Here is a 23,903-nt window from a genome sequence, read left to right as displayed (position 1 = left end):
GGGGCGAGGCCAGGTGCCCCCCTCTTCCCCTTCCTTCCCTCCCTCCCCCCACTCCGGTGCCCGCGGGAGATCCCGCCCGTCCGCCCCCTCTCCCGCAGAGGTGTAGCCCGCTGCGGAGCTGACAGCGGCCCCGCAGCCACCCTGTCCAAACTCTCCGGAAGCGGCCGGAGCAGACCAGGCGCTCAGGCCGCCGCAGCTCCCGCGGACCCACTGTTGGACCGGAGGCACCCGCCCTCCTCCCTCGCCCAAACTTGGAGCACTTGACCTTTGGCTGTCGGAGGAGGCAGGCCGGCGGGTGGCTGGACAGCTGCGGCGCCTCGAGGGCATCTTGCCTGGGGTTCCAGGACTGTCGGCTACACTTCGGGGTTCCTGGCTTTGCCTCTGGGATCCCGAGGTGTCCACATCAGGCGCATGTTGACTGAGACCTGGAGTCATGGATGTGTGCGCCCGTGTTGCCCTGTGGCTCCTCTGGGGGCTCCTCCTGCATCACGGCCAGAGCCTCAGCCATAGCCACAGCGAGAAGGGTACAGGAAGCGGTTCAGGGGCTAGTTCTGAAGAGTCCACTGCAGCAGGTAAGGCCTTGCCACGGGCTGGGCTGGGCTTGGGGCGTTTACTCAACCGAGGTGCCTGAGTGGGCAAATTGAACCTTAGGTTTGTGCATATGCGTTGATGGAGGACTCACACATGGATGGCACTGCCTGCCCTCGGCAGCCCAAGGAGTTCTTTCTGTTCTGGAGCCATGGCTAATGTTTCTCTCTCATGAACAACTTTCCTCCTCCCTTCACAGTATGTCCTTTGTCGGCAACCAGAAGAGATTGGCCTTTGGGGCACCTTGGCCTTTCAGATCAGGACCCCTTCTCAGGACTACTTGTCAGGAAGAATGGCTTGGGCAGATGATATGTCTATTGCTCTTGGCCAGTTTCAAGCACTTGGCAGCACAGGGGAGGTTGAGGCTACGTGGGTTGGGCAGGGAAAGTCAGGGCTGGGCCAGCTCTGTTGCCCTATAGCTTGGTGTTGAGTGTGTCTTTCTGTTCCAACAAACATGGGAAACTTAGTCCCTCCTATCCCTTAGGTAATCTGCTGTCTTTTAGCTATCCCATTTGAAATATCAACGTACTTCCTTAGAATCCTACTTACCACTAGGGAGTTAAATGGCTTTTTCTTATCAAAGGAATGGTAGAATTTCTGGGACCACTTGTTGATTTATTTTGTTTCTTCTGACTGATCAGAGTAGGAATTCTAGGACACGCTTGATCTGTTTTTCCTTATGCAAATCATGGAGACTTGTCAAGATATCAGGAGCTCTGGTGATCTGTTGCAGAAGAAAGAATACTTTTGTAAAGTTCAGTTGTTTTACACAAGGCTTAGAAGGAATTCAGTTTTCTTTCCCCATTTCTCTTATTCTGTCATTGTGATCTATTCAATGTACTGGGGGGCGGAGTGGGGAGTGTTTAGAGCTGAGTTCTTGATGACGGGGGGCAAGTCTAAATGGGGGGACTACTCAGGGATACCCATTTATACAAGGAGGAAAAGGAAACATAGGTCATGATGGCTGGGAAATTTCATGGACAGATCCAGGGGCTGGCTTTGGTGGTAGATTCTTTCTCGGAAAACTCCCTTTTTTTTAACTTCTTTGATTATGGGTGAGTGTGATTCCAAAATATCTGAAGGACTGAGTTCCAGTTGAGGTGGGGATTGCCCTATGTACAAGCATAGCACCTAGGCTGTTGTTTTGAAGATAGGTCCTTCTTGCGTATTAATCCTCTTTCTCCATATGGTATTTCCTTGCCTCCTGAAAGGTAGCTCAAAGCTCGGTTTTCATTGGGTTGTGAAGGGAAAGACTAGTAGACAGATTTAGATCAAACTGGAGCATCTCTGCTGCTTCAGTGACATTCCTGTTTGTAACTGATAAAGTGTCCTTTTGTCACCCTAAAATATGAATGCCTGACATAAAATGAGTATTTTTGGGTGGGGGTGTTTTATACCTTAGACACCGGCTAAAGGTATAAAGTTTTGAATTTTAGGCATTAGCTTACTATCAAGATGTGTGTGTGTGTGTGCGTGTGCGCGCCTGCCTAAGGTAAGAGGCATTCTGGCATCCCTCAGAACCACCCCATGACTTGAGCTTAGGGGGACAGCCCTCTTTACAACATATCTTAGAGGACTGGATATGCTGATTTTATCACCTAGGCCTCTTGTTTGCCCTTTGGTTCCTCTCAGTTCACAAATTAGTTTCTGTTGGTGTGCCTGGGGTGGCTCAGTCAGTTGGGTGTCCAACTCTGAATTTGGGCTTGGGTCATAGTCCTGTGCTTCATGGGTTGGAGCCGTGTGTTAGACTCTGCATTGATGGCACAGAATGTGCTTGGGATTCTGTCTCTCCCTCTCTCTCTCTCAAAAATAAACAAACATTAGGGGTGCCTGGGTGGGTCAGGTCAGTTAAGCATCCAGCTTCAGCTCAGGTTATGATCTCATTGTTCTTGGGACAGAGCCCCACATTGGGGTTTATGCTGATGGTATGGAGCTTGCCTGGGATTCTCTCTCTCTCTGTCTCTCTCAAAATAGATAAATAAACTTAAAAATATAAATAAACATTTATTTATTTATTTATTTAATGTTTATTATTTTTTTTTGAGAGAGAGAGAGCAAGCAGGGGAGGGGCAGAGAGAGAGAGAGAGAGAGAGAGAGAGAGACAGAATTGGAAGCAGGCTTCAGGCTCTGAGCTGTCAGCACAGAACCTGACGTGGGGCTCGAACCTACAGACTGTGAGATCCTGACCTGAGCTGAAGTCGGCCACTCAGCCAACTGAGCCACACAGGTGCCCCTATAAATAACATTAAAAAAAAAAGAAATTTGTTTGTGTTGTCACAATAATACTGAATCCCAAGGAGGGAAGACTCAGAGAGATACCCTAGGTGCTGGGCCTAGTTAGAGTTTGTGGGAATCTGGGGACCCCAGCACTATTGTTCTAGGAGGTTGTCCCCTTGGGCCTGGCCTGTCTGGGACTCATTTTTTGCAAAGAGGTGGCTCATGGACTGAACTCTGCCAAAGGATTTGGGGAGAAGCTGTCTATGCAGCCAGGCCCTTGCCTAGCTCTTTCAGTCTCCATGTATTCTTAGAGTTCAGGAGTTTTACCTGTCTGTAAACTTGCCATTTCTCTAATCCGGTTGAGCATACTTTGTCAATTTATTTTTTATTTTAGTTTATTTTTGTTTATTTTTTAGACTTTATTTATTTATTTATTTATTTTGAGAGAGAGAGAGAGAGAGAAAGAGAGAGAGAGAGAATGAATGAGTTGGGGAGAGTCAGAGAGAGAATCATAGGTTCTGCCATGTCAGTGCAGAGCCCAACGCAGGGCTCCATCTTACAAACCTTGAGATCATGACCTGACTGAAAATCAAGAGTCAGATGCTTAACTGACTGAGCCACCCAGGTGCCCCCCATATATATATATTTTAATATTTAAAAAATAATTAAGTAATCTATACACCCAGCAAGGGACTTGAACCTAAGACCCCAAGAGCAAGGGTCACATGTCTACTGACTGAGCCAGCTTTGTGTCCCTTGTTCTCTACAGTTTATATTTTACAATTTCCTGTAGAAGTCTCATAATCACCTACTAGAATGCATGGCAGTTGATATTATCCCCATTTTTATAGGTGAAGAAACTGGCCCTGTGCAGTCTTACAGGCAGGTCTTAGATTTCTTCCATCTCTTCTTGTACTGCCTTGTTAAAAGAGTGCTAGGTAGGGCCAAGAGAATGTTACTTTCTTCCTGAATTATTTAGGCAGGCGCTGGTGACTGTAGCTCAGATCCGGATCTTCTGCAGGGGCCAGAGAATTGGATTTTCTTTCTTGTTGGATGTGTATGTTTCTATGGAAGCCCTGTTCCTGCAGTGAAGGCAGGTGCTCAGCTATGAGGCTCTCTCATTCGAGAGTAGGGAGGCCATTCCTGTCATCTTCTGGCTCTCTGATGCCTGCACCCCCAGCCGTGCTAAGTCACTTTATCAGTAATGATCTGTGCCTCGAAGTGCAACCCTGGGGACTGCTTTTCTGAAGCTGGCCTGGAACTGATGCTTGGAACTTCCCATACACTCTGGGCTCATTGCTTTCAGAAACTCAAAATGTTTTCTGTGGAATGTTTGTGGGGGGATCCCAGGTGAGTCAGGTTGTGACTGCCAGTGTTGGAGATACTGAGGGTCTCTGATCAGGAACTGTGTGGCGTGACTCATTATAGCCACAACAGGGCCTTGGAGGATAAGCATCTAGGCAGTTTGTGGACTGCAAGCTGGCTTCTCAATCAACCCCTGACGGTAGTGGGAAGCTAGAACCCTGCGTGCCCACCCAGCTAGTTGCTGCTGCCTCTGAGGCTATAAATGGCCTGGCCATCTTGGTGGCTATGCTAATTTTAGCTGAGGGTAGCTCCCGGAACTGGATGGGGGCCAAGAGCAGGTGGGTGGGGCTTGGCTGAGGCTAATATTGGGGCTGAGAGAGGGTCACATTAATCCTGGGGCAGCTAGGGCATCATCTGCATCTACACCTCAGCTTTGACAATCACCTCTTAGCTAGGTTAATTTATTCAGCAAACCTTGAACACTGCCAGGTCGTGCTATTTATTCAACAAATGTTTGAGTGTCTTTTCTGGGCCACACACTATGTTTGGTGGTGGGAATTTAAGGATGAACGAAACAGACATGTTCTCTGCCCTCAAGGAGTTTACAGTCTAGTGGGGAAATAGGAAATCAATACATAAATAAATATATTATTGTGTGGTGGGTGCTGTGAGAGAAAGCGTTGAGCAGAGTGCTGTTTGGCGAATAGGAGGACAGAGATCCAACTGAAGCAGCAACTCAGTGCCTCGTAAGACATTAATAACAGCAGCAATAATAGCAACTAGCCTTTGTTAGTGCTTAGTGTGGCAGGCATATTCCAAACACTTTATTTCTTACAATCATCTGGTGTGCTAAGTATTAGTCCTGTTTTATATTTGAGGAAATGGAATCATAGAGAGGTTAAGTAACAGCGACTTATACAGTGAGTCGGGAGTAGAGCCAGAATTTGAATCCAGGCAGCCTGACTCTTCTCCTGCCTTCCTTCACCTCAGCCCTTAGGTTATACACTCTCTCACAACTTGTGATAAACGCTGTGCTAGAGGTATTGTATATACACACAAAAGACTGTGGGAAGCCCAGAGGAGCAAGTGACTAACAGTGCCTGGGAGAGCTGGGGGAGGCATTTCAGTTTCCCCCATAATTTTTTCTCAGATCTTGGGAGATAAAAAGTGGTTCCCTAATTCAGAAGTTAAGAGGTGGAAATATCAGTTAGTTCAGCGCACTTATTTTTACAAACGAGGAAACCGACATCCAGAGAAGCATCGAATAGAAGTTCCACAGTGGGTTACTGGTGGAACTAGATGAAGACAGTCGAGTCAAGGACCCTGACTTAACTCAATCCACAAGCCCATAATGAGTCCTTATTGCTTGCTTGGCACTATAGAAGAGACAGGGCTACCAAAGAAGTCTAAGTCTGTGGGCTGGGGTGGGAATATATATTTAGAGAATATTAAATGTAGCATAAAGGACAGGCTTAGTGAAGCAGATATCCAGGCAGTGTAGACAGTGTAGGCTAAGGATTAAGAGAGCTATGTGTGGGTTGGGCTAGGCTGAGGTGGTTGGGGAGGGCTTCCTGGAAGGAAGCGTTGGATAGAGGCAGAAGGGAACCAGGAGGGAGTGGTGGTCTTGACCTGGGGGAGGCTGGAGGAAAGGGGGCATTGTAGATGCCTGGGTCACCAGCGAGAGCACGTGGACTTTCACTGTCTGGCGGCTGGCTGAACAATAACTGGGCAGAGCTGCTTCAAACTTGCCAGTTACCTCGCACGAGGGCCTGTAGACAGAGGATTGCCGTCAGGTGTAATCTAGCAGGAGATCTAAGAACTACCATAATTTTGAAATAATGATGAGTGTAAATAATATTTTGAGATGTCTATAGCAGTGTAACATAATGTGAAAGTGTCTGTCATTTCTTTTGGTGACAAAATCATAGGTCCTGTTAGTAATACTGTGGTTGGTTGCCCATAATAATTGAAGGAAATGTTAACTTTCAGTAAAAGAATATTGGAAATAAAGATGTAATTTCTTTCCCATCCAAATTCACAGGCCCCTCTGAATTCTATCCATGGGCTCCATATGAATGTGGGGCCTTCATGTTAAGAACGCCTGTTCTCTGGCAAGGAAGAGATGAGGTCTTGTTGAGGGGAATGGTTTCCTAGGGCTCCACACGACTTGGGTTTGAGCACCAAAAGGCCCCTCATTTCCTGCTGAGTAACTTTGAGATACGTTGCTTAATGACTTCATGGGCATGCTGTGGTACATTTTCCTTTGTGGGAAATGATACTCCAGAAGCCCAGCAGCTCTGGCTGTTAGACTTCCAGGGAGAAAGACTCCAAACTGGGCTTCCAACAGAACTTTTCTCTCCCTCCCTCCTTTCCTTCCTTCCTTCCTCCCTTCCTTCCTTTCTCCCTCTCTCCCCCCGCTTTCTCGTTACTGCAAATAAATATGAAATATTTGGTGGCACCTGGGATACTCAGTTGAGTATCCAACTTCAGCTCAGGATAGGATCTCGTGATTCGTGTGTTGTGCTCTGTGCTGACAGCTCAAAACCTGGAGACTGTCTCCCCTCCCTCTCCTTGTCCCTCCCCCACTTGCACTCTGGCTGTCTCTCTCAAAAATAAATAAACATTAAAAAATATGAAATACTTAAGATATATAACAAACTATAAAGAATAATGCATTGCATACCATGTGCCCCGGACACAGTTTAAGAAATAAAATAATAACAGTACAGAGCTTTCTTTATTACCCCCAGGACACTTTGTATAAGTTTCTAATGTAGCACATAACACACTGTATATATGTTTGCTCTCTCCCCAGTGTATGCTCTGTGGAAGAAGGGAGGAGGCATTGTCCTTTATTCATCTCTGTTTTTATTGTGCCCATCCTAAAATCTCTTTTTAAAAATTTTTTTTATTTTTATTTTTTTAATGTTTTATTTATTTATTTATTAGAGAGAGAGAGAGAGAGAGAGAGAAAGAGAGAGAGAGAGAGAGAGACAGATTGTGAGCAGGGAAGAGGCAGAGAGAGAGGCAGACACAGAATCTGAAGTCAGCCCAAATCCCGACATAGGGCTCAAAATCACAAGCCATGAGATCATGATCTAAGCTGGAGTTGGACACTTAACCAACTGAGCCATCTGGGTGCCCCCCCCTGGCTTTTTTTTTTTTTTTTAAATCAGAACATATGAACTGTTGATGTGTTCCTCACTGATCTGGCACTTAGAGCCCTTTTAGTCTCAGTGGTCTGGCAACAGCTGTGTCAACAAGGATGTTTGAATAGTCAAGTTATATATCACAAAGTGCTGCTGCAGAGGCTGGTGGAGTCTACAATCTTAACAACCATGCTATACTGATAGAGTTATCTGTATATGTACTTGCCTTCCTCAGCGGACCATAAGCTCCTCGGGGGTTAGGACAGCAAGTACTTAGCACAAGGCTTGGCATGTAGTATACTTCGTATGTTATAAAGTTTGTAGAACTAAACTGAAGGGGATTTGTTTTCTGGTACTGATTCTGCTGTAGTTCACTAAGCTGGCTAGAAGAAGGTGTAGGATTTTAAAGACACCACACTCTTATCACTGCAGTCCTTAGGAAGAGAATGCAGTTAAGAGTAGCTGGGAATCTGTCATAATTCCACAAGGACCCATGTGGAGTGGGGAGGAGAGGATAGGGAAATGAGTGGGTGGGGCTGGAGAGAAGCCTAGATGTAGAGTGAGATGATTGTCTCGGCTTTGCAGAAGGGTCTGAGTTGGCCACAGCCATCAGACATAAATATCTGGATTTACGGGGACTTTAGAATACCATCTCCTTTCCTTGCTAGCTGTGGATCTAATGGAGGGTAGTTCACCTCATCTCTTTCAGCTTTAGTTTTTTTTTTTTTTTTATCTCTAGAAAGAGAATAAATAACCTTAGTGAACAGATTTGTAGTGAGGATCAAATGAGAAAACTTCTATAGTGAAAGGGCTTCATAAACTCTAAAGTACTACATACGTAGGGATAGTTGGGGACTGAAAAGCCTCAGTCAGAATCCAAGTGTCTACTCTTGGTGTCACCTCTCTAAGGGTAGTTGCTTCTCTGAACCTGCTAGAGATCCATTGTTTAACCTGAGGTTTACCCATCAAACATGTATAGGCTCAGGGTGTGGCCAAACTACACTTTTATTCAGGGTTTACTCTAGGCTGTAAGGGAAGCTGTTGATAAAATCTGGGTACTGGTATTTGACTTTATTTCCGGCCCATACCCCCTTCCTTTTATTGGGTATAACCACTTCCCCAGCTGCACCTGCAGACTTGAAATGGCTGACCAGATGGGCCCAGTCCCCACCGGTAATGGTGCATAACAAATTATCCCCAAACTTAGAGAATTAAAATAGTAAACATTTATTATCTCATGGCTTCTGTGGGTTAGGAATGTGGGTGTCATTTAGCTGGGTGCCTCTGGCTCAAGGTCTCATGAAGTTGCATCAGGTTGTTGGGTTGGAGCTGCTGGCTCATTTTGGGGGGAGAGCATTTGCAAGTTAATTTATGTTAATTGGCAGACTTTGGTCCCTTACCACAGGAACCTCTCCATTAGCGGCTTCATGACATGGCAGTTGGCTTCCCCCAGGACAAGTGATCCAAGAGGGAATGCCCAAGATGGAAGTGACAGTTGTTTTTACTGCCTAATCTTGCAATTGATGTGTCACAACTTCTGCCATATTCTAATTTTCGGAAGCAAGTCAGTAAGTCTAGCTCATACTCAAGGTGAAGGGCCTTCACAAGGGCATGAATACCAGAAGGGTGGGATCACTGGGGGGCCGTCTTAGAGGATGGCTGTGGCATCACCCCAGGGCCATGATCTTGGGAACAGTGGCTTCTGGGTGCTATGCCCTCTTAGCTTTTCTTCGACTTCCTTTGCTTGCCTCCTAGAGTTTTGTGTCTCTCTGTACTCCCTTTAGTATTATGTCCTCTTGGTTCATGCATGACTTCATTGCTTTGACATGTAGAGTTGGCATGGCCCATCTCTCTATATTCCTCTATATTATGTATTAGGCCCAATCCTAACAGCTTTTTATCCTAGGTTCTAGCCCTGCTTTCCACCTCCTCGTTTGGTGTCTCCAGTTCTGCCATTTTACATCTACTGACCTTGGAGCCTTTACTGGCCCAGTTTGACCTCGGAGAGCTAGACTTACAAGTGACATTGAATTGGGACTTATAGAATGACAGATGAAAAACACACTCTGACATTTTAGGACATTGGTGTTAGGTTCTAGGACTTAGCATCCCACTATGTCAAAGCTGAAGGGCTTTTAAGGACTATCTCTCCCAAACTCCTCATTTTACATATGAGAGGAATAAACTTACCCAAGGTCTTAGCCAAGGCTAGGATCTAATTATGTCTGATTCTCGTTCATATGCTGTTTCTACCCTGTTGTGGAGCCTCTCTACCCTAATGCAGCCAGTTTGGATTACTAGAGGTCTGAGACCTATAGAAGAAAATGAGAAAGTGGTTCAGAGTGTTGTATTTTGTTCACAGAAATTGGGCTTGGCAGAATTGGGAGTATACAAAGTCAATGTCAAGCGCTGCTTCTGAGGAGTTGCCCTATACAGCTAGAGAGCTTTCATATAAGGCACAGAAAAGGCAGCCCAGTAATATCTGTGGCATATGATGACTAATATCTGCATTCAGTACCACTCTCTTGGCATTTCAGTTTAGAGCAAGGAGAGATCTCTGTCTCTTGGGATGTACAGAGCAGGCTCCCTGAAGGGGGAGCATCAGGGCACTATACTACAGGTCTCACCATTGTTTGGCCCAGCTGCTTGCATTACTTGGGGCCTCCACAGCCAGGGTAAATGTATCAAAAACTTTGTGGTGTTACTTGTGGCCACCTGGAAAGGGCCAAGGGGAAACTCTTTGGGCACTGAGTATTTGACAAAGTCTTGCCTATGTTGGCACAGCTTGCTGGGGCAAGTAGACTTGCATAGAGATGATTATGGCCTTGTAATGTTTGTCAGACTGGAGCAGATTTATTTCATGAGAGGCCATGCAAAGAAGAACCTCAAATGAGCTATCCTCGCTGTACTTTTGTTTTCTGCTGGGGAGCTTGGCATAGAGATGGTGCAGGCTCTCAAGACCCCCTGTGGATGGTAGTTTCCTCCCTGACCCAGCGTTCTGGTCCCAGAACATTTTGCCTACTTTACTTTCTTCTATTCCTTTCTCTGTGTCTTGGTCTAGCCACACTTTTTGCTTTATCCTGGTCTGCAGAACACACCTTATAGTGCATCTCTTTCACTTTTTCTTATATCATTATACTCTCTTCTCAGACCGCCCCTCCCTCTTTCCCTTTCTTCCTACCTAACCTCTCTGTCCTCTGTGAAGTATTCCCTGACATTAGTGCTAGCGGTGAGTTCCCTCTCATCTCTGATCAAACTCTGGTAGCACTTGCTATCTGCAGTACTCTGTGCACTTCACACCCTGCTCATGCCACTTAAAGGAAGAGATAGCCTGATGTAGAATCATGAGCACCGGGCACTGGCTTAAGTCCTTACTGGCTGTATGACCCAAACTGGAGTTTCCTCACTTGAGAAATGAGGTTAAAAGAGAGTTAATTTATATGAAAGGGTTATATAGATTTTAAAGCCATTTTTTTTTCTGTATTTGATTGTTTTGCTTTGCATATTTTCCTCTCTCTTGAGGACAAGAGCCATGTCTGTTTTGTTGACCATAGTATCTATCCTCAGTGTCTATCACCATGCTGGTCAGAGAGTATGTGCCCAATAGATATTTGTTGAATAAATGAACAGATAACAATGAGTTGATCCTTGGGTTAAGTAGGCATGAAGGGAGAGTGCTGAGTAAATTGACATCAGTTTCTGTGAAAAGCTTAGACGAGAGTGCTCTGAGACAAGGGCTAGAGTTCACACAGTGGGTTTTCTGAGGAGTTCTGTGAGCATTATTTCTTTGCTGACATACTTTATCCCTATAAATTGAGCACCTACTGAAGCTGTGCTCAGTAACAACTATTAGTTACCCTGGGAGATGGGTTGGCCCTTGACTGTGGCTAGCAGTTTTTGTTTGCCACAGCAGTGGCTACCTTGGGCAGCTGGCTGTGGTGGGAGTGCATATGGGCTGTGCTCAGACAGGGCCAACCTCACAGGTCCTGCTGTCCCTGTCTTTGGTTCCATGGTCCATATGGGTTTGCCTCAGGTCAAACCTAAGGAAGCCACATGAACAGAATAAACTTTTAAGTGCTTTTCTTAGCCTGGCTTGTGGGATGGAGGAGGGAGACTTCTTTCGTGCTCGGCTTCTTGTACAGCAGGGAGGTAGGATAGTCTGGTGATGATGACTGACTTTTTAAGTGTTATCTCTGATTCAACTCCCTGGGCCTCCGAGAACTCCAGCCTGAGCAGACATCACACCAGCTTTCCTTCAGGGCACTGGGGAAGGGCCCTTTAGGGAGACTTGGTAGAGGAGGCAGAGGTGTAAGAGAGACAGCTGTGCTGCCAGCAGGGCCCCGTGAGGACTCATCTGCCCCTTGTCTCTGTTAGCCACGTACACTGAGCTCCTGGCTGCCTTGTGTAGAGTTCTGGCCTAGGTGATGGCCAGAAGTCTCACTGGCAGGCAGGTGGGCAGGCTTCCAAATCTCATATGCTGCTGATTCTCTCCAGGCTGATTCTGTAGCTCTGCTCCTGTTCGGCCTCTCTGGGTTATCTCAGGCCTCTCAGTAAGCTCTCAGAACTCTCATCACTACCGTGTATGTTAGAACAAATGTGTCCATGTTTGCCAGGTTCCCAGAGCCAGCATATAAAATGTAGTGGCCCGGGAGACGGGTGCCCTTCAGGTAGAATACATACACAGGTTAGAAAGTAGTTTGTGTGCGTGTGTGCATGTGTGTTGCTGGGTAGCCAAGCTCATGGAGGTTTGTTTCAAGTAACTTTTGCCGACAAAGGCAAAGTTCACTGGAACTCCTACTTCAGTTCACTGGAACTCCTACTTCATATCATTAAAGAGATAAATATGTAATTAAGACAACTCAAATAACTTCAATGATAAGAATAATGATAGCTACTATTCACTGAGCACCTGTCATGTTCTGGGCTCTGGGCTGGATGCTTTATATCTGCACAAGAACACTTTAAGGTGGATATTTTCTCATTTTGTAGATGGGGAGACTGTAACTCTGAGAATTTAAGTGATTTTCCCAAGGTTATTAAGCCAAGATTTGAATTTAGGTTTATCTGACCCAAAGGCCAATGATGTTTCTATTTTAGTTTAATAACTTGTGGGGAGGGAAAGAAACAGCTATATGAATTGAGTTAGAGAGGTGCATTTGGATTTACAAATGTACAGCTTACCAGATGGTTAGTGGCATAAGTTTGTTCTGTCATCTAAGTGCCTTGGAAGAAACCGGATTAGGAATTTGGGGGTGAGGAAGGGAATGAGAGTGTGTATTTCACTTATAAATCCTGAATGGGAGTATCACCCTGGTGAAGTATACAGCTTCAGAGTGGGGTGTATTCAGTCTGTATCTTCCAAAACTAGTATTATGGTTGAACTCTTCTGGATATAAACTTTGGGACAGAGTCTATGTCTTTGGAGTGTTCTTTACTTCTTCAAGCAACATTTAACATGTATGTCATATGTTATATGACAGTTCCTGCCAGTAGAAGTACTGTGTATGATAGGGGAATTAAGTTGTGCACTGATATTTTCCTTTATTATAATAAGAGCTCCTATTTATTGAGTACCTACGCTGTACTAGGACTGGGGTATATATACTTTCACATACAGGATCTTCTTTATTTATTAAAATTTTTTTTTAATGTTCTTTATTTATTTTTGAGAAACAGAGAGAGACAGTGCGAGCAGGGGAGGGAAACAGAGAGAGAGAAGGAGACAGAGAATCTGAGACAGGCTCCAGGCTCTGAGGTCACTGTCAGCACAGAGCCTGACATGGGTCTCGAACCCACAAACTGTGAGATCATGACCTGAGCCAAAGTCAGATGCTTAACTGACTGAGCCACCCAGGTGCCCCAGGATCTTCTTTAATCCTCACAATGCATCTCCTGTTTTATAGTTTATTGTGCAAGGTAATCCAGGGTCAGTCCCCTATGACTGATACTGATGGTCCTTGTGGAAAGTGAGATCAGGGAAGCTTTATGGAAGAGGAGGCAGCTTAGTGGCTCTTCCGATATGTTAGGCAGAAATATAAGGTATGTTGAGGCAGGCATTTCATGTGTAAAGGCATGGAATGGAAAAAAGTAGGGTTTTATTTGTTATTATATTTTTAAAATGTTTTTATTTATTATTGAGACAGAGAGAAACAGAGCATGAGTGGAGGAGGGCCAGAGAGAGAGGGAGACACAGAATCTGAAGCAGCCTCCAGGCTCTGAGCTGTCAGCACAGAGCCTGATGCGGAGCTCGAGCCCATGAAATGTGAGATCACGACCTGAGATGAAGTCGGCCGCTTAACCAACTGAGTCACCCAGGCGCCCCTGGTTTGTTTGTTTTTTTTTTTTAAGCGAGGGAGAGAGAGGACTCGAGTGAGCAAGGCCAGAGAGAGAATCCCAGGAGGGGCAGAAAGAGAGAGGGGAGCAGGGCTCGGTGGGACTCAGACTTAAAAACTGTGAGATCATGACCTGAGCTGAAGTCAAATGCTTAACGACTGAGCCATCCAGGTGCTCTAGAAAAAAGTAGTCTTTAGGGGACATTACTTAGTCCAGATTGGCTGTATAGTAGCATCTATGAAGTAGAGTACTACAAAATAAGGCATAAAATATTGAGGAAAGATGAGGGAAGGCCTCAATGCCAGGCTAAAAACTTTAGATTTCACGTTGTAGTCAATAAGTCGTTCTTGGGATTTTTGATCAAGGGAGAGACATGACCTGAGTTTTGCTTTAGGATGGATAATCTCACAGTGTATACACAATGTACTGGTGGGGGTGAGGTTGGAGGCAGGGAGCCCAGATAAAGGAGACTTTGCACTTGTTCATGAGAAGAGATTAGGGTCTGCATTGTGGGTGTAGATTCAATAGGACTTACAGGTTAGGGGTAGGGAGGGAAGGAAAGAAAAGTTAAAGGTATGCCCTTATTTTGAGTGTGGGTAATGAGGAGCCTGCTGGTGCCATTAACAGAAAATGTATGGCAGTCATAAGGAGGGTCAGTGGTAGCGGGTGATGAATGATGGGGGTATCTGACTCTACTTCAAGTGCTGGGCAAGGGGCTACACTTCACGGTTCTCCAGGAACCAAAGACTTCTTTTCTTCCACACACTTGTTTCAAAACTCTCCATTTTATAGATGAGCTTTCTGGTGCCTAAAGAAATAAAATGATTTGCCTAAGGTTATACAGTGACTCCTTGGTGGATTCCAAGTCTGAGAATCTATTTATTTTTTTAGCTATTAAGTATCCTAACACAGCTGGGCTTTCAATGTAGGAAAAGCAGAGCGTCTTAGAGATAGAAATATCTGGGTTCAACTCCAGGCTTTGCCATTTTCTGTTTATAAAATCTTGACATGTTTCCCTTTTCTCTCTGAGCCTTAATTTCCAAATTTGCAAAAAAAAGGAATAATTAATCTCTACGTTATGGAGGCTATGGAAGATAAGGTACTTTGTAAAACTCTTAAGTACTGTATGAGGGTGCTCTTCCAGGATTATGGCTTGTGGTGGAGCTAATTTATATAGTGAGTATTTTGGCCAAAGAAGAGCAGACTTAAACTCACAGTTTTTCATGGAAGGTCTTCTTTCACTTTAGGCTGTCCTAGGCTGCTCACCTGTATTTGGGGCCTTCTGGTGTGGGAACATGCCAAGTTTTACATAGTCCCATATCTCCACTATTCTAGTGGGGATTACAATTACTGAAGGAACACTAAGTGACCACATCCTATCAGTTCTTCTTGGCCTGAGAGAAGATGAGTATGACTCACTTGCCTCAGGGTCTTCTGCCAACCTTCTGCTGGTTTAAGGTGTTGGGACAGAGTGATAGCTGAATTTTAAGCTATGCTTTGGGAGAGCCTCCTGCTAGACCAGGGTAAGCCCTGGGAACAGAGGCAGTAGGGTGTAGCTGCTGGTCAAACTAGTGCTTGGAGTCCTCTCATGGTCATCTCTTTGGTTTAGTACGCATATTCCCGAGTCCTCTGGAGAAGGGGGAGTAGGCTGCTTGTGTGTTGTCAGGTAGCAGGTCTGTGGTTATGAAGCTCTCTGTCATGGAAGTGGGCCTCAAACTGGCCATCTTGTCTGATGTCTTGTCACCCACCCTCTGAGAGAGTGGGAACACAAGAGTTTCTGATTAATCACATGGCTGCTTCTTGTTTTGTAGCTTTGTCTTAAAGCATTTTCTTTTCACTAATTTCCCTTGAACCTGTATTTCTTTTTCTTCCCTCTTCTAGCTTGGTTCTCTTGAGTCTTCACAGTTTTCTTTATGGAATAGGTACTTTAATAACAACAACAACAAAAAAGAACACCAGGGGCACCTGGGTGGCTCAGTTGGTTGAACATTGGACTCTTAATTTTGGCTCAGGTCTTGATCTCAGGGTTTGTGGGTTCAAGCCCCATGTCGTGCTCAGCCCTGTCAGTTTGGGATTGTCTTCCGGTCTGCGACCCCCCTACTCCAAATAAATAAATACAACTTAAAAAAAACAACAACACTAGAATAGGAATTAAGTAGTTATAGTTAATATGGGTTGTGATACTCTAGAACTTTCTAGGCCTCTCTTTCCCCATACCAGGTATTTTGGGGTTAATAGACCCTATCTCAGAAGGTTGATGTGAAATAGTATGACAAGTTCTTATGAAATAATGTGACAAGCATTCGGTCTTACACAAATGTAATAATCTTATGAAATCATGTGACAAATATTTAGTCTTACACAAATGTGAATAATTTATTATCGGTTTTCCTTTGAATTGTCTGGTCATCTGTGTAATTCCCTGGTTCATCCCATCTCCTATGTTCCCTAGGTTCTCACTCTTCCTCATAACCTTGCTTTTTCACTCTCAGTGACAACAGGAAAACTTGCAAGGGGGAAAGCCTGAGCCTTTGGGAAATGTAAAGTGTGCTGGCTTTCGAGTGTAACATCTTGTCATTAACTTGAACTTCACCTTTTTGTGCCTTAGTTTTCATATTTGCCTCCTGGTTACCATGTAGCTCAATTCTTTTGAGTCTTGAAGTCATTTCCATTTTGGAGAATCTCCCTTTAAATTACAAGCATTACTGGGGTGAGGTTACCCCAGAACTGAGAATCAAAACTAGCCTTTGCTAGCTATTTGGGTGTGGATCAGCTAGGGTATAGCCACTGGGAGAATGAGTCACCGTAGGACACTGGGGTGGAGGAATGGAGCCTGGCAAGAAGGCAAGGCTTAGTTTACCAAAGCTGGAAGGGTGTCAGGGCCTCAGGGCATACTTGATACTGCCTCTCTCACAGCCCACACCCAACCTCTTCCTGAGCTGAGTGAGTGCCTACTATACTCAGCCAGGAGTTAGAGCTTGGTGAGGCCTGATTCCCCGCAAGAATCCAGGGCTGAAAATTAGGGCACTTGAGCAGATCTAATTGGCTGAACTGTGTGAAGGGCAGAGGCTTTCCCTGGGGGCTCCTTTTAATCTCCTGTGGCTATAAACTTTTAAGGTTAGACTAATTAAAATGTTGGCAGCTGGACTCAACACTTTCTTCCACTAGGTCCTGCTCCAGCCTCCTGTAGTACCGGAAGTTGGCACAGGGCTGTCCTTGCAGGGAGCTGAGGAGTGGGTTTCCATTTCCTCATCTAGCTAGATGCTCAACGATGTGGTATTTGTCCAGAATGGGTTGCCACTTGTCTCATAGTGGAAAGAGATAATAGGCTGAGACCTGCATCGGGATATGCCTGGATTTGTTACTCTCTAGACTCCTGAGATGCCCTTTCAGGTTGACTGTCTATTCTACTAACCCCCAAGGGGCTTTGCTCCTTTAGCTGGAAAGTAATTTTCATTGTCTTGGGGCATCCTTCCCTGATGTGTGTTCCTGTTCTAACCAGAAAAAGGGAGAAGAAAGGATATTTATTACTTGACACCATGTGTCAGGTTGGAGCTAGTGTTTTACACAGCTGTCTTTTGAAATGTGTATCATGTCCATTTTACAGATGAAGAAATACTCATGAAAGGAAAATAATCTGCTGGATTGTCATTATATCCCATAAGCAACTGAACCAGAATTAAATCCAGGCCTCCCCCAAAGCCCCTGGTTACTGTCCTAAAGTAGCACGAATGATTTTATTCCTTCCTATGTTTCCACACTGAGCTGTTTTCCTACCTCCAGAAAAACTTCTTCAGTTTCTGTAGTCACAATTATTTTCTTGACCTGCATTTCCAGAGCCCTCAGCGCCTCTCTCTAATCTAATACTCATGAGGCATGGATACACACACACACACACACACACACACACACACACACACACACACCTACCCATTTGACTACTACCACTCCTACAAGGGGTGGCACTCAGGATGTGTTTGTTAAAGAACTACATGAAGTTATAGTGTTAGAATTTTAGGCATTGTGACAAACTGATGAAGGGAAGGGTTTTGGGCAGTCTTGGCTAGATCTCTGAAACAGGCCAAGCCTGAGTCTTCTTGGTTTGTGCAGAGTGTGCCAAGTTATCCTGGAGGCAGCAGGGCTTTTAGGTAGGATGCCTTTTGGGTTCCTGGAGAGCAGGCATCTGTTCCCTTCTGTAATTTTCTTATCTAGCTTTAGAGTTCGTTTCTTTCTTGTAGTTTCCTTGTAATTAATAAATTAGAACAACGCTACAACAAAGCCCTCAGCCTGGCCTCGGTTGCTGGAATATACCTGTTGAGTCTGGAAGGGGTGGGAGTAGAGGTTGGAGATATGGGGCTGCGTTATTTTTATAAAGAACATACTCAGGGGCGCCTGGGTGGCTCAGTCGGTTAAGCCTCCGGCTTCGGCTCAGGTCAGATCTCACGCTCGTGGGTTCGAGCCCCGCATCGGGCTCTGTGCTGACACCTAGCTCGGAGCCTGGAGCCTGCTTCCTGTTCTGTGTCTCCTTCACTCTCTGCCCCTCCCCCTCTCATGCTCTGTCTCTCTCTGTATCAAAAATAAATAAAACATTAAGAAAAAAAAATTAAAAAAAAAAAGAACATACTCAGTTATTAACTTGCATTTAAGGCTTATACTTTCTGCAACCTTTACCTAATGGTATATGTCACTTCAGAGGCTAAAGTCTTTCCTGAAGCAGACAAGCCTGTGAAGGCATTTTCATAAATTGAATTATATTTCTAATTTGAAAAAAATTGTAAAAGTATTTTCAGGGCTTTTTCTATTCATATAGCATATACGCTTAGTGTTTCACGTGAAAAGTTCTCTTGGGGATAAATGGCAAATTAGGATATAACAAAATGCAGTTAAAACACCTTTAATGGGAAAAGTAACAAGATATTGATACCAATCAAAAATAAATAACATGATAGGAGGAAATGCAGTGGTTTCTGTTTATCTGCTCTGTTTTGATAGTATGGGAAACCTGAAATAGCTTATTCACACCGAATGGTCTAGATAGCGACATGACACCCTTTTGGTTTCTCCAGTGTTGAGAATAGATAATGAGATGTTCTTGGCGAAGGGGAAGAGAACATACTCGGGACCAGGAAGAACTGTGCTTTAGCTCAGCTACAGTACTCCATTATGTATAAGGACCCAAGAAACTAGTAACTAAACTTTCTGATGTCTGTTTGCATGGGAGGTGGGAACAATATGTATCTTGTTTAAGTTTATGAGGATTAAATAAGATAATGTACACAAAGTGCTTTGTAAACTCTGAAGTCCTACTCGTGTCAACTCATTGCCACTACTGCAAGGAAGCCTTTGGTTTAAAATATGGCTTGCCATAGATGTGAAGAAAGATGCAGAACTGATGAATAAATAATAATGCTGTTTGGGCAACCTCTGAGAGGAATTCTTGTGAGGTGAGGGCAAGGACCACATTCATGCCTTTAATATGTTACCTGTCGAGTCCTGCCTGGCAGAGGAGAAAGAAATACAGAGATTTGTTATCTGCTTATTAGAAGTGTGGTGTGCTAAATATGGAGGCAGCTTTGTTCAGGAATGAAATCTCTATAAAGACAGAGGTTCTTGCCTGTCTTATACACTGCTGTATGTTCACCCAAGACTAGCACATGGCACATAGTAAGCTCTCAATAAATAATTATCGAAAGAAAAAGTAAGTAAGTTTTGGAATCAGGCAGACTAGGTTCATATTTGGACTCTACCCTTTATCAGCCTTTTTCCTGAGCAACTTGCCTAATCTTTCTGGTGCTCAGTTTCTTCATTGATAAAATGGGACAAGGATTAACTACGCTACAGGATTATTGGTTTAAAAGCATTTTAAACTTTGGGGCACATGGGTGTCTCAGTTGGTAAAGCATCCGACTCTTGACTTCGGCTCAAGTAATGATCTCATGGTTCGTGAGTCTGAGTCCTGCATCTGGCTCTGTGCTGATAGCACAGATCAGCACAGCACCTGCTTGGGATTCCTCTCTCCCTCTCTCTCTCTCCCTCTTTTTGCTCTCTCTCTCTCAAAAATAAATAAATATTACAAAAATTAAAAAAAATTAAAAATGTAACAACTTTTCTAGAAATCCTAGTAAGTGCTCTATGAAAGATGATTTTCCCTTTCGTTTTCCCTTTCTGATTTGCTAAGTGTGATGGAAGTACAGAGGCAAAGGCACATCTTCTTGGGGAAGTGTAGCCAGTGGCTCCAGAGGTTTGGCATGACCATGTCTTCCTAATGTAAAAGGTCAGAATTGCTGGTATATTTCTTTACAAAAGGAATTCCCAGGGATTGAGCAAGGATGTTGGAATTAATATGCTTTACTTCTCTGCATTTCCCGTGGTCTTGATGGGAAGGCTGGCTCCTATCTTTCAAGGCAAGTTAACTTTGGCACTATAGGTTTGTGCAGAGTTTGTTTCCAGAAAAAGCAGCTTCCACTGGAGAGTCTGGACTCACCTGACTTGGATTCAGCTCTTATAGCCCGCCGGCACCCCCTCCTCCATGTCCTGCCTCGATAATTGTTAGTTATAGCTTTGAAAACGTGTATTCAGTTTGACTTCTGTTCTGGATCTGTTGTAAATTCTCCCAGGACTCGAAGCAGAGCATATTTGCTTGGGTTAATCAGGTATTTATGAGTTGACCTTTACTAGTGAAAAGCTAATTTTTTCTTCATGCCTGAGTGACTCCAGCAGGCTGAGGGCCTTTTTCTGAGACATTCCCGGACCTTTGGAAGTTGCCACAGGTTTGCCTGCCCTTGTCGTATGTGCACAATGCCCAGCACACTCCCTTTTATCTTATGGTTTTAAGACACTGGAAATATCACTCTCCTGTCTTTTATCATCATTTTAGACTCAGAGCTTTCTCTTCTGGTTTAGTTTCTTGAGGGGAATTGTCAGGCCATCAGGTAGAAAGGGCTTCTTGGTTGTGAATTAGAGCCCCTTGGCAAGAAATGGGTAAAGCATGTCTTCCTGGATGGGAGTGGTCAGGCACTGGGTAAGTTAGTTCGGTGATTCAATGGGCCTTCTGGCTTCTAGAGTCAGCACGCGCCCTAGCTGTGTCCTCAATGCCCTCCTTTTGGAGCTGAGTATTGTCACAACGGAGATCTCAAATTTGGGCCTGGGAAAAGGGAAAGGGAGGAGGGCTAGGAAAGGAGATAAGGGAAGAAAAGGGAACTTTGCTGAGGTGTTGCCTCCTGCTAGGTGCTTTAGATCAGTTATTTCCTTTAACCTTCACAACAAGCTTGAGAAGTACACTGATGAGGGAAACTGTAGCCCTGAGAGGTTGAGCAACTTTCCCCCAGTCACAGTGGTAGTAAATGATAGATGGTAATAGTTATCATCTGCTGTGGATTGGGAAGGCACACACCAAGTTTCTTTCTTTAATGTGCTTTATAGAATTTAGTACTCACCACCATCCTATGAAAGATTATTATTTCTGTTTTGCAAATGAGGAAAGTGGGAATTAGTGAGCTTTGGTTACTCCATGAACATCACTGACCTCGCAATAGCAGTGCAGGGATTTGAATCCAGACTCCTGTGATTATAAAGCTTGTTCCTTGATGTTCATGTCACTGCAGACAGAAGAGCTAGGGTTCCAATGCAGAGTCATGAGAGCAAGGTTCCTGTCTTTATCTCTCCCAGTATCCCCATAACCTATGGTAGTGCCTACCACATTGTTAGTGCTCAGTGTTTGCTGTGAAATCCAGCTCTGCTCACTCTTGTTGCTCTCTGTGGCCAGTTGCATCCTGCCCTCGGCCTGTCTTTCTCTCCACAGTGTGGCCTTACCTAACTACCCACTGTGTCCTCCCTGCCCTCCCAACACACAGCGTCTGATCCAGCACCGCTGCTGTCCCGCTGCTTCACCCCCCCTTTGCTGTGGCTATTTACCTCCTTTGCCCTGGCCACACACTTATTCTGCCATCATCCTTCAGTCCTGTCCATTCGTTTCTATACAGTTTCTCTGGAGAATCCCAGAGACTTTCCCTTTCGAGACTATAAACTTCCAGGTCTGTATCATATAATTAGACACCTAATTATCTACTGTTTCACTTTCTGATTGTTTCATGGACGTTTTTCTTCTCTCCAGCCAGCTAGGGGTAATTATATCATCATGACCCTGCAGTTGGTTTGTGCTTTGCACTTTACAAAGCACTCTTCTGTTCAAGATCTGTCTTTTTGCTCATCATACCATAGTAAACCTGTGATTTGTGATGGTAGAGGTTTATTATTTCTGTACTATAGCAGAAAAAACAAGTGCAAAGAAGGCAGGTAACTTCTCAAGGTCATATTACAATTAGGGGCAGAACTGAGACTAGGTCTCAGTACTGATTTCTGCTTAGTGTTTTGTTTGCCATGCCTTCCACATTAGTATATTTCCCTCGCATTTCCTGGAACCCTACCCTCAAGGCCATCGAGGGCAGAACATCTACATTTGGGTTTTTAGAAGGCTTACTTGGTGACCTGGGGGATGATGGAATAGCCCAGACAGCAATCTCAGGTACTTCTTAGAGGTGTCAGTGCTCTGGGTTGCTACTGCTTGAGAGAGGTTCTGACCCTGTGGCTGCCAGGGTTAACGTTAAACTGAGAGGCACTGGTTTATTTTGAGAGGTCAGAACATTCTCTCATAGACATCTAAGAAATAGGACAGGATGTGTGATGCTAGACAATTTCATGTGTGACAATGGCCTGAGCTTTGGGAACAGGCAGATTAGAGTTTAAAATCTGGCTTTGATGTTGCTTATTAGCCTCTTGGCCCTGGAGAAATCATTAATTTTTATGAGCCTATGGCTACTGTGAGAATGTATTTAAGGGCCACATAATGGCCCTTAATTGTACCACATAATGGAACCACATAATGGTACTATGGGCCATTCATCTTTTTTTTTTTGATTGAGGTGAAATTCACATAACAAAAAATTAACCATATACACTTACAACTCAGTGGCATTTCGTACATTCACCGTGATGTGTAACCACCATCTCTGTCTTGTTCCAAACCAATTTTATACCCCAAAGGGATCCCATACTTGTGAAGCTGTGCTTTATATAGTTGCTCTCCTTCACTAGTGGCCACCAGTCTGCGTTCTGTCTGTACGGATTCACCTAGTCTAGATATTTCATATGAATGGAATCATGACAAATGTTACCTTTTGTGTCTGGCTTCTTTTGCGTAGCATAATATCCTGGAAGTTCGTGTTGCAGCCTGTAGCATGTAGAATGAAGCAGTACTCCATCCCTTTTTGTGGGTAGCTAAGGTTCCATTGTACGTATATACCACTGTTTATTCACTCATCTCTCAATGGACACTTGGCTGTTTCCGTCTTTTTATTTTTTATTTTAATTTTATTATTTTTTTAAAAAGGACACATTTATTCATGATCAGACTATTACATTTAGCGATCAACAGCATGGGTGCAAAAAAAAAATCTACATTAAAACCCTTTGTTGGAATCTTTTACATTTACTTTGCACAGAACAGAAACTAAAATAACCTGTTATACAATTAGTCACAAATACAGCCTTCGAGTTTTTTGCCCATACACATGAGTATTGTCTAAAACATGTCTTCTTTATAGCAGCGTGGCCCTGCCACCACTGTGCTTGGCTGAGCTCACGAATCTGCTGTAACCTGTGGCTTCCCTGTCACTTCTCTGGCTCTCCTCTCCTGCTAAGCTCTGTTTTCTGGCAGTAATTAAAGCCTTCTGCCACTGTCATAGCTACTGCTGCTGCTGGAACCGCCAGAGCCACCTTGGTTTCGTGGTTTGGCAAAGTATTGGCCTCCACCACCATAGGGGCCAGAGCTTCTGCCTCCAAAATTTCCTCCTCTCATGGGTCCAAAATTTGAAGACTGACTGTTGTAATTGCCAAAATCATTTTAGCTTCCACCACCTCCAAAGTTGCTTCCATTGTCACCAAATCCATCATAGCCATCCCCATTGCCATCATATCCACCACCACCTCGACTGCCACCAAAGCCACCACGCCCACTGAAGTTTCCTCGACGACCAAAGTTGTCATTCCCACCAAAACCACCTCCACGATCACCACCAAAGTTTCCAGAACCGCTTCGACCTCTTTGGCTGGAAGAAGCACTATCCATCTCTTATTTAGATAGAGCCGTCCTGTGGGAATGTAAACTGGTGCAGCCGCTCTGGAAAACAGTGTGGAGGTTCCTCAAAAAACTATCCATAGAACTCCCTTATGACCTAACAATAGCACTGCTAGAGAGTTACCCAAGGGATACAGAAGTGCTGATGCATAGGAGCACATGTACCCCAATGTTCA

The 23,903-nt window shown here is 44.4% G+C and overlaps 1 protein-coding gene across 7 annotated transcripts in view; it reads left to right on the top strand.

Moving 5' to 3' along the window:
- The first annotated feature begins 16 nt into the window (after positions 1 to 16).
- Positions 17 to 23,903, top strand: part of STIM1 (stromal interaction molecule 1) — a 181,669-nt gene continuing 157,782 nt past the window's right edge. For all 7 annotated transcript variants that reach the window (XM_029956161.1, XM_029956159.1, XM_029956160.1 and 4 more), the window contains exon 1: positions 17 to 572. In XM_029956161.1, the coding sequence (XP_029812021.1) occupies positions 434 to 572 (139 nt within the window). In that variant the 5' untranslated portion in view covers positions 17 to 433. The remainder of the gene's footprint in view (positions 573 to 23,903) is intronic.

Source organism: Suricata suricatta, chromosome 11, assembly GCF_006229205.1.
Source record: "Suricata suricatta isolate VVHF042 chromosome 11, meerkat_22Aug2017_6uvM2_HiC, whole genome shotgun sequence".
NCBI lineage: Eukaryota > Metazoa > Chordata > Mammalia > Carnivora > Herpestidae > Suricata > Suricata suricatta.
This window is presented reverse-complemented; position numbering and strand designations above follow the sequence as displayed.